This window comes from Sinohyriopsis cumingii, chromosome 1, assembly GCF_028554795.1.
Source record: "Sinohyriopsis cumingii isolate HCF-2022 chromosome 1, ASM2855479v2, whole genome shotgun sequence".
NCBI classification, from domain to species: Eukaryota; Metazoa; Mollusca; class Bivalvia; order Unionida; family Unionidae; genus Sinohyriopsis; species Sinohyriopsis cumingii.
In genome coordinates this window covers 34,754,224-34,766,296 of record NC_142961.1, presented here as the reverse complement: position 1 = coordinate 34,766,296, position 12,073 = coordinate 34,754,224, and the positions used below count along the sequence as shown (strand labels likewise).

General features: G+C 32.9%; 1 protein-coding gene across 1 annotated transcript in view; it reads left to right on the top strand.

Annotated features, from left to right (window-relative positions):
- Nucleotides 1-11,315, top strand: part of LOC149806685 (uncharacterized) — a 379,423-nt gene extending 368,108 nt beyond the window's left edge. Inside the window, exon 18 of the mRNA XM_089956535.1 lies at nt 1,476-11,315. Coding sequence (XP_089812661.1) covers nt 1,476-1,587 — 112 coding nt within the window. The 3' untranslated portion in view covers nt 1,588-11,315. The remainder of the gene's footprint in view (nt 1-1,475) is intronic.
- The last annotated feature ends 758 nt before the right edge of the window (nt 11,316-12,073 follow it).

Sequence of the window (12,073 nt, the reverse complement as noted above, 5' to 3'; positions counted from 1 at the left end):
CACACACACACACTGCAGAACAAGAGGGGCCAAATACAAATGTAAATGAAAGCTTTTTGACTTTTGAACAAGGGTGTGTTGGTCACGATAGGCCTACTCAGGTTTTCTCATAGCTTGGAGTCTGGAGATGTCCACACAGATAAACAATAAGATTTGTGAAGTGCTTAGTCAAGTTTTATGATCAAAGTTTGGTATCATCTATAAGCAGTCATGAAATTTAATAAAGATTGAAACTGTGAGAATCACAATCAACACATTAACCCCTGTTGACGAGTTTAAGTGGCAGGAGATAGTAGCCTAATGCTAAGCTCTGTAGCGTCAAGGTCATGTATGATACACTAAAGTGGGTGGTATTATAGAAAGGTAGACAGATGTAGCTCTACAATGATACCAAATAATCTGGAATTTCTTGTTGCACTACAAAATACAGAGAGAAAAACCTCATTTTTTGGACCTGATTATTTTCTATCCAAAATTCGTCCGTGGTCAGAATCTGATTTTGTGTCCGGATTTTAGACTCAGATCTAAGGCAAACTGGTATGAACTGCAAACAGACAGATGAACCTTTGCAAAAAGATGAAATAAGATGGGCATTTGGAATAAAGAGTGGTCTCGATATGAAAATAATGGGTCCGTTAAGCAAAAAAAAAAAAGAACTCCAACTTTTACCCTTCTGCTCATGCGTGAGCCAAATAGCCAATGAGAAACATTATTTCTAACACAGCTAGGCAGTATGTTATTGGAAGATCACCTGGAAGTTGGTGTTTTCGGATGTATTCAGAAATAGCTTTCAAAATGTGTTTCCTACTCGAATTTCAGACGAAAACGACAAAAACCTCCAGGGGTTAATGTATTAAACATTCTGCTTGCATGCTTAATGAGCCATATTGTTACAGAAAGTAGTCTGAACTATTATCAATGCAGTTTGTTTAATTTGTCCCCTCAAAATATGTAGATTGTGTTCAGAATGGAAAATCTATAAGAAATTGTCGAAGTTTGTAATTTAGAGCTCTCTGTTTACTTTTGTGATAATAACCAGTGCCCTCTTGACTTCAGTTTCATAAAAGTAGGAGAATGTCCTAAAATTGAGGGGAATGTAAAATCCATGTAAGCTGTACTTGTTTACAGAACAATTGGGACAAGTACTTTATTCATATCAAGCAAATGTAGCAAAAACTGAAGACTATGCGATAATTTCTAAATAAAATAAGTGTCACTTTCCATTACCATTTAAAAACATAATCAAGAGTGTTGGAATTATTGACCTGTCTTTGTATTTGTATTGATATAAGTATTAGAGTTATAAATTTTCCCCCCTTACACATTCAGTGAATGGGGATAGCTATAATGCTATTTTTTGCAGTGTTTTAGTTACTACATCAATAATCCATCAATGTTTCATATACTGACACTGAATTTTGGAGGCTAATGTATGTAGAATGATATTCTGAAAACTTTGTTTTTTTTTTATTCAGGAGCCGTAGAGGAGGTGGTGCTCCACTTTCACCACTGAATACAGAAAGTCCACAAAAGTCCAGTACCAGTGTGGTAGATAAAAGATCCCAGTGGGAGCAGTCAGTCAACTGATTTATAAAGAATTTGACCGGAGATTCTGAGATAGCAGAAATCAGCCAATCATTTTCTACACAATATTGTCATGCTTTCACTATCAAATGACGGTGTATCAGCAATTTGACTGCCATCCTGTATATACAAGAGAATCAGACAATTTATGAGAAAATGAAGGTTTTTAATTTTAACATTGATGATAACCAGAGAATCCATATCTTTAATTATGATTTTCCCAATGTAATTTTTTGCATGATCAAAGATGATACATGTACATGTAATGGTTTCTCATAATTTTGTTTAAGATAAAAGTTTCACATTTTAGCTTAGTTGTGAGAATAAGAAAAACTACCATGTCACAATATTACAGTGGTCCCTCACAATATTACAGTATACAGTGGTCCCTTACAATATTACAGTATACAGTGGTCCCTTACAGTATTACAGTATACAGTGGTCCCTTACAATGCCAGAGGCATAAAAGCGCTCCACCTTATAATTAATGTTGCCTTGTTTCTGAGGTATGTTCAATATCAAACTAAATTCATCCCAGAATGGCCATACCCATGTTATATGAGAGAATGTTCTATACTGAGTTTCATTATAGTGAGGGACCACAGTGTAGTAGTATATAGAGGTGCATGTATGGAGAGCCCAGCTTCAGTGATTGGTCATGTAAAGTGCGAATGATCCACAAAAACATACAAATATAACTGTAAAGAATTGTTCAGAGAAAAAAGAAAGACTACACCAAACAAGAACCATGTTTAAACATTTTTGAGCATTTTTATACCATCACTGCAAATATGGAATAAATTTACATATTTCACAGGTGGGATCCACACTTAATGACATGTAGTTATATATAAATGCAGTTATACATAAATATCTTACATGTAAATAATTACTTAGATAAATATATATTGCCAGTATTGTTATCAGAAACAAAGTATGAATGCTTTGAGATTTAAAAAATGAAAGAGTGATTTTCAGCCTATACACCTATAAATAATATTTTTGAAAATTGTATTCTTGGAGATCATGTACTTAAAATACAGAATTTATTGGTAAGATTTCTTTAATAGGTAATATAAAAGCTTGTAAAATAAAATAATTCTACATTAAGTGAACACTCACCTATATTACATACCCTTCCTTCAGCAGTTCTTTTTAATACTTGGCATGAATATCCTTACTTAATAGTGACCTACTTGGTAGGAATATCCTTACTTAATAGTGACCTACTTGCTAGGAATATCCTTACTTAATAGTGACCTACTTGCTAGGAATATCCTTACTTAATAGTGACCTTGTTTTAATTCATTTTCTTTCATAATGGTTTTACAAGTTTTTCCCTTGTGATGTTTCATGTAAATGGCTTGATTTGAAATTTGTTTTACAACTTTAGATTTATGGAAGCGCTTGTACAATGAATTTTACTACAATTTACATACAGCTCAAGTGATTTTTGTAAACATCATACATCAACGTTGAGGACTTAATCCCCTCTACTTTTGCTCCACAATAATGCTCTATGACGGAGCACTGAATGCCTACTAATCACCACCACACCTCAGCAAGCATTCTGATGGCAACTCCATGGAGTGGCTGGTCAACATTACTGATGCACATTTGAACAGCCAATAAATGAAGACAACACTTGGAAAGCCTGATACATCACTAACAATTTACAATCAGAAACCATTTCAGGAATCTTTGATCTTATTTGAATGTTCTATTTAGACAATAAAATAATAATTTCAGAAGCCTTGTATATTCAGCACATTTAAAAAGGTTGATAAACTTCTTATGCAATAAATTTACCCTTTTACTTTAGTAAAAACAAATTGGAATAAACTTAAGCATGGACTTGATGAGAGGCCCACCTTGTTGTCGAGCTTCTCTTGAACAGTGTAGATTTATCCTACTGTTTAAACATGAAAAGTAATCCTCTGAGGTATGGACAATTAAATTCCAGGAGGCAACCACTTTTGTTTATAAACAACAACACAAAAAAGCAGAAAACTGAATTTACACTTAATGCAGACCTGTCCTTAAGCAGTAAGGCCAGGCATGAGGCTGAATATATGTCTTCAAACTACAAGCTCGTTCAATTCTGACTGCACGATTATTGTAAGAATTTATGGGGCTATATTCTTCTTTTTCGATTGTGATATTTAAATTGTTTTAAGTAAAAAAGAAATGGCATAGTGTCATTTTTTACACTACAAATCAGAGCAAAACAATTGTTTTAAAGCATTTACACCCCACCCCACCCTTTAGGAAATGGTCTCTCGCTAATAAAGACTTGATTTCAGCAGATGTTCAGCAGAAATCAAGGTAGTAACCATTGTAAACATGTCATAAAATATTAGCCTCAGAAGATTTCAATTTCAACGTGGGAAAGGTGCTTTCTATCACATGAAGCCATCTGACTTGTTGTACTGAACAGCTCAAATTATGGTCTAGTCATTAAAAATCAAAGTTTGATAATTGTTCCAAATTAATCTGATCTCTGTATTGTTGAAATGAAAAAAAATATGGAAAATTGTCAAATCTAAGATGTTCAGAGATTTTAATTTCAACAAATTTAAGATATTATGCATGGATGTCTCCACATGTATTCTATTATTTGCTCATTTTTGTAAGGAGAAAATACAAAAAATTTTACCATCATTTGAAAAAAATAATCACATATGGAAATTATGTGTCAGTAACTTTATTACAACATATCTAATTTTTACAGTTCTTTTATGCAGATATTAAAGTGTACATATTCCTGTTTTTGACTGTTGGAGCTTTTTGGCTGTTAACACAGAAACATAAAAACTAAATTTGTTGTTATGTCCAATACAGTATGAATTTTTTTTTACCTCTTATGAAACTTTCCTAATTTCAGTTTTTATATGTATAGATTTATAACTGATGAGATTTTTTCATTCAAATTCTGATGATTGCCTTAAAATTTCAACATATTGTGCATGAAAAAAAGTCAAACTAGGTTAGCATTAATAAGCAGTATAGTGTTATTTTTTAACTAATGTTGGTGAAAAATTAGTCAAAATATAATGAGAATCGTGAAAAATGTTCTCAGCAGGAACATGTCTTTGTACCAGATAGAAAATTTTGATAAGGACAGAGTAAATACGTTATAAAATGAATATTAAAATGACAGTATATTTCTCATGACAACCAAATTATTAAAACTGTATAGAGTAATTAAGCTGCTAGTTCTAGAGCATATGTCAAAAGGGCTCTTACGGTACTTGGCAATTATATAAGCAGTGCCACTGTGGAACAAGTCATATGTGATGCAGAGTTTGTCAGTGCACATCCAAGACACTGAATAAGTTGAAATGCATTGAATTCTGTAACATTCTTGCAACAAATACAATACACTAGATGAAAATTTGACACTATCTGTTTTGATTAGGTCACAAGTTCTTTCTGTCTCAGAATTTTCTTTTACGATAATCTAACAATGAAATAGCCTATGGGTTGTACAGTGTGATTCATCAGAAAGTAAGCAAATTGCTCCCAAAAGAGATAATGCTGTAGATAAATCAGTGCATCTCTCTGAACCTGATTTGAGCATGGTTGCAGGGGTTATACAAGCCCATTTTATCAACACCACATCTACTGCACAGCAGTCAGCTGCAGTGACTTCAAGAAAGTATGGTGTGCCGAGCTATTTTCTGCAGGCTGCCATTGAAACTACATCAGGATGCATGGAGAAATTGTGGAGGTTTTTTTCTTAATCATCTCCACTTTCTCTCTCCACTCACACTGCAACACGTGGGGTTTCAAAAAATTGCATGAGCTGTACTGTATATTAACCAGTATCTGACTGTATATTAACCAGTATCTGACTGTATATTAACCAGTATCTGACTGTATATTAACCAGTATCTGACTGTATATTAACCAGTATCTGAGGTTACAATAGATAATACTTGAATAATGGTACTGTTTGAAAGAGTAAGGAAAAATTACATATGAAGGAAACTGATAAGAACGTATCTAATTTCTCACTGTTTACACAAACTTGCCTACATTATTCTGCCACTTTTATGTAAGTGTTGTATACAAGTAACAAAGTAATTTTTGTTAATACATGTATCCAGTTTACCTGTTGCCATATTTTCTGTACTTTCATATTTAAGTGCACTCTGTGAATTGATGATGAGCTTCAAAAATTTCACATCTTCTGCCAGTTTATTCATTCATAAAACAGATCCTCTAAATCACATTTTTATGAACATGGAAGCCTTTATTATGCTAGTATCAACCATGTTTAATAATGTAGATATTGCTAGCAAAAATACTTCATATAAGTACAGTATTGTTGTCGGACCATTTGCAACATGCAAATTAGAGATGTGTGTGTATTGATGAATGGAAATGGAATGCTTGTTAAGCTGTGTAATACATGGCTACATTTTGCAGTATTTTATCTTTTTTTTTTAAATTTCAGTTTTGAATTATGGACTGTACATCTTGTATGCATATTTTTTATGGAGGGAATGCACACACACACACACACACACACACACAGACGTATATATATATGCACACACATTCTTCATTTGAAATCTATTTGATGCATTTTCTTTTGATGGATTGAGTGCTATTGCAGCAGAGGGTTTTCATTTATTGCTTAATGCCATTGTTGGACAAACCATATCCATCTTTTACAAAAATTGAAATGTTCTAACATTTGTGATGTATATAACACATGTAGATAAAGGTTGCAAAACAAATTCTACGAATATTATCATATTTGTTAAGAAGCATATAACAACATTTAAAGTATTTATAAGAATATAGACTAATGTGTTTCCTCATACTTGTAGAAAATGTGCATGCTATAATTACAGCTTAGATACTAAATGCATGATTCATAATTACAAAAAATATTGTCAGTGTTTGTTTTGCATGCATGTTTTTTAAAATTACAGTTTGGATACACGTTTTCATGATTCACTTTAAGTAAAATTACAGTGCTCTCCCTTTATGATTTTGTTTATAGGACTTGTAAAAGTGACATCCATTACAAACAAGGCAAACTTAAACTGAGGTTTTCCAAGAAGGCTTGCCATAGTGGCTCACTAAAACTGAGGTTTTCCAAGAAGTCTTGCCATAGTAGTTCACTAAAACTGCATATTTAAGTGCATCCACATTGTTTTTGATTATCAGATTCAAAATTAAGTAATAAATCGTAATAAATTTAATAAATTTAGCCAATTTAACGAAATCCATGACCATATCCACATTACAAAAGAAGTATAGTGTGAAAATTTATAGTGGGGAACCACTGTGCATACGTTAAGGCAGCTTGAACCATGAGAGAGACATGACAGTTGTCACTGCTTTGTTTGAACAATTGGAATGAAACAAGGCTAGCCTGTAATGTTAGGCAGGTTTTAATTTTCTTCTTCAATAATATTGCCACAAGTTTTACTGCAACTTGGTTTGCATTTTCCCAGAACAAACTGAGATGTAAAGTCATGCTTAGTACAGTATCAAAATGGTAAGCAATTTTGGTCTTGTTACCTGAATATATGGAAAGTAACATACTTGACACCATTAATGGATTAATCAGTTGCAACAACAAATTAATACCCCTGAATTAGCAGGAAAGGAATTTCTTTCGTTAAATATTGGCTAGAATACAATAAAAATAACAAATGACACATCGAGGCCAAAATGGTTTCAACAAACAAATATCCTTTGGAAGATCAGAGATCTGAGTGTGTATTAGGTTTAATGAAGCTTTTTTTCACAGTTATTTTAAACAGAGTATATACATTTACCATTAACCAAGACTGTATGCTTCTTGGATTGGTGGAGATAATATGCACAAGTGTGAAATTTGCTTGTCACTACAAATGTTTTTTTTCATCAATGCCATTTTTTTTTTGTATGCTTGTTTATTTTGCCTTACTCAAGATATTCTTTTTGTTATACTTACCTCAGGTGTTCAGGTGTTTACCTTTATGCATTGTGTACCTATGGAAGTAGCTTCAGTAGCTTAGTGCTTAGCATGTCTGACCAAGCCAGATTGGTTACCAAGGTACCTGTCTAGGCAAAAAACTTTACACCACTTGACTTGGCACAGTGTAGCCTTTTGATGTACCATTAAACATTTATCATCAGCCACATATTTAGGCTTTGGCTTGCCAAAATAAATATTGGGTACATATAGTCATGGAGATAACAGTTTTCTTGATAAACACACGTCTTCCTCATTGATGCATTATGCAGAAAATTATGTTAAGAAATATCCACGGTTGTTAATTATTGGCTTGGCAATTTTGTTTCATATTTCTGGATTAAGTTTCCTTATGAAATTATTTAGAAGAATGGATTGTATCATGGAAACAAAATATATTGTATACACTGACCATAAGGTGAACTATATTATCGGTAACCTGATTAATTTCTCATGCGAGTTAGATCATCTCATTTATACAGTTTGACAATATCTTGTTACATAACTTTGTGGATGGCATGCACTTATTGTAAGGAGAAACCCTATCAGTTTGAGGTCAAAGATCATGGTCACTTCAAGAATAAAAACAGTTTCCACACAATAACATTGTCCTGTATCACATACTTTGACTGGACATTGTGGATGGCTTGCTCCTGGGATAAGGCATGATTTGAGGTCAAAGGCAAAGGCCTATAACTGAAAAAAAAAACAGTTTCTGCAAGATATCATTAGTTCTTCATCACAGACCTGGATCAAACATTTCAGCTAGCTTACACATTGTAAAGAATGAATTTGTTGATTTTGTGGTCAGAGATCAAGGTCATTTCTGACTGAAAGCATAAAAGTGGTTTATGCAAAAAAGTTGGGATCTACATAGAGGATAATGGTATTCTTTGTTTTTTGCATTCCAGTATTCTCACCAACAATTCAAATATTTCAATGATTAATAAAGATAAAAATTAGATTTTTGTTGTGTTTCAAAGCCTATATGTCATGCAATAACTATAAATTGTACTGTATTTTTATGGAATGATCATGTTATGAATTTAGGTGTACCAGTAAAAAGATTTCATATGCATTTTAAGTGTAATTATAATTGAATTTTTGAAATATTTAGCTTATGGGACAATAAATATATCTTTGTAGTACATGTTTGTAAATAGTCTTTACATTCTGTTAAAGAAGGACTTGCAAGACAGTTTTCTTGATGCCAGTGGGCGTGATTAGTACCAGCAGATCAAACTCTGTGCTCCGTTTCTAAATCACACTAGCAATTAGCTAACGTTTTTCTAACAGTAATTCTGTTTATGTGGTTGTAGAGTAAAACCTGATCTAAGTGACCTGTGTTGTGAACAACCACCTGTCATTCATGCCATTGTATTAGTATATAGATCAAATTTTACACTACAATGCACTGGCATAAGTGACCACCTGCTAAATATGACCATTAACGATGATATTTAGACAAAACATGTTTCAACACTGTTGTGAACAACCATATCACAGAACCATGATTACTGAGTCTGCAGATGGAGTGAACTGAGATGCACTGAAAAACACGAGGGGGTTGAGTCTGGCTACTGGTTCTTTTCATGTTTATGCTCGAGTTGTGTACTGCAGATAATAAACTAGACTTGTTTAAGTTCTTGAAACAAACTGCCGATGTAGTGCTAGTCAGCTAAATAATTATTATGATTAACTTCAATTTTTAAAGGAATAGCAACCATGGATGCATATAGTTAAAAAGTTCATATTGTTTCTGTTGTGAAAAACACCACACAGTACCATTAAATATCATGGGAAGTCTTCTCACCCTGCTTTCACTGTAGGAACGCAAGTAATTATATTTAAAAATGAATACAGAATGAAATGTATGTATAGTAATTCTGGGTAGTTTTCTTTCTTAAACTCAGTTGAATTTCAACCTTGAAAACTGGTCCTCCTGTACAAGACCACCTTTTGTTGTCCGAAGGAGTTATCTCTCAAGACAAGTTTTACTGTACTTGAATAATTAACAAAACTTTGGTTACCTGTTTCTGTTTTTTTAAAGCAATATATAACTTTTAAGTTTTATTTAGTAAAAGTAAACAGCATTTGACAGTCTCTACAATGTTTACAATGGCAATAAGCTGCTGTGTATTGCTGTGTCACAGACTGGTTCTTTAATTCTCATTCACTCCATGATTAAATTTAAAACTATGTTCAAGTCAAGCTGTATGCATTGAACCACTCTAAAACAATTTACACTGCAAAAATGGTTGATGATTGCAACTGTAAAACCCAGCAGAGATTATCAAATGCTGTTTTGTTGCACTAAACATGGCATCTACAAGTTTTTCTTAATAAAAAGTGGTAACCTATTCTATTTGTGCACTTTTTGTTGATCGAAAAGCTACTCTCCAGCGTATTATGCTCATCATTTGCAGCACAAAGCAGGACCAAACACATAGTTCGGTGTCATCTCATTGACATATATGCATAGATATAGCATATAAAATCGTTTTAAAAATTAATTTGACCATGCATTGTGTGCAATTAAAACATGCATTGTGGCCTTGAAAGTTTTCTACTTTAGTTAAAAGAGGAAATTAATATGCTTGCTTAGTGATGGACCAATTTCCATTTATTAATTAAAGGTAGTACAAGGAATACTGTCTTGGTGGGTACATCTTTTAATAGGACACTCCTTCTTAAAGGCCATAGTTTAAGCACTTGGTTTCGTTTATTCCTTTGCCTGTACATAAATTGACTAACTGCTGTATTGTACTTATTAGCAAACAGTTTTCTTTAAACCCAACATTTTTCTTCAGAAAATTATGTCACTTTATTACAGCTATATATTTGGATGATAGTGAAAATTTGAAGGAATTTCGATGTTGTTTTGGGTTTAATGCCATTTTTCAGTGCATGATAGGCTATACATAGTGTCCAGTATAACAGGTGGATGAAGAGCACAGGAAAGCTACTACCAGGGTTTCTCACATTTGAACAAGTGGAATTTAGATAAAAATTAAACATTGGTACAAGTCATGTTATGTTGTGCTAAATTGTCCAGGTGTTAAAAATTAGTGTATCAGTCTTAGCTAAGCACAACAGGTGTCCTTATATAATGGATTATTTGTCAGTATTATGTCCATGTGTCTATGATTAGTACAGCTTACTCTTGGACCAGCCAAGCACAACATGTGTCATTTTGTAATGGATTATTTGTTACCATAGAAAAAGATTAATAGTTAGTGGCCCAGATAATTTCAAAAAAGCAAAACTTTACTGACAGCTAGTGGATGAAAGGTAGAGCTTGAGGGTATCCATTCACAAATCACCAATATTCAGGGTTCTCGAGAGACAGGTTTCATGTTTATCCTTTTACAGCACTGCTCCCTGAGCTAATCAAATACAGCTGCTTCTGTCAAGTACGGTGCCTTTAGTTACTGCCTTAGAATTATTAACAATCAAGAAATTGCATGTTTCCTCCCATTCAAAGCACCTTTGTACAGTTGTACATTAATCACTAGCTAACACTACACGGCATATACCATTAGGATTTTGGTGTATTGTTATATGGCTATAAGTAATAGAAGTGCAATTAGCTTGATTTTCATGTCACATCAATAATACATATCAAAGATAAAGATGAATATTTTGCATATTTTATACTAATGCATTAACTTTGTAAAGTGTTTAATCATTTATTACTTCAAATATTAAAGGATGATACATATAAGCAAATATATATTAAAGTTACTAAACAGAATTATCAGTTTTCTTGTATTTATTATTGTCTCCGTCTTTCATACACATTGACACTCTTAACAGAGGTTTCAATTTTGTCTTTTTCTGATACTCAATCATTAATAATAAATTAACAGTATCACATTTTATGGTGGGAGGTAACATGACCATGCATTTAAAGTGGTACTAAATCATTACCAACACAGCCATCTCCCCACTCCTGGAAGAACTTATTTCAGTCATGATCATGGTTACAGCAGTATTACCTGTATGTTTTCTCATTCAGGCATGGTACAGGATGTAAATTTTATTACCTGTATGTTTTCTCATTCAGGCATGGTACAGGATGTAAATTTTATTACCTGTATGTTTTCTCATTCAGGCATGGTACAGGATGTAAATTTTATATCTATTTGTATACACAGTTGCTTAATTCTTTCTTTATTTTAATTTCCTGTTTTACTGATAAGTCTGCTGAAGTTGTTTTCGTCAATGTTTTATTTTCATCAAACAATGAAATTTGATAACAAAGTTGCTGTGATTCACAATATCAAAAGGATTTAGATCACATCAATTTCAAATTGCTTCTTTGAGGTACAGTTTACTTTTACAACTTAACATCAGAGAATACACCTTGCATGAAAAAGATGAAAAAGTCATCCCAAACCTTAGTCTCTACAATCACTTATATTTATATGATCACTGAAAGTATTCAAATTGAGGTGAACTCGCAACAAAAATGGGGGGGGGGGAAGCAGATGATGGCATTTCACCTTCTAA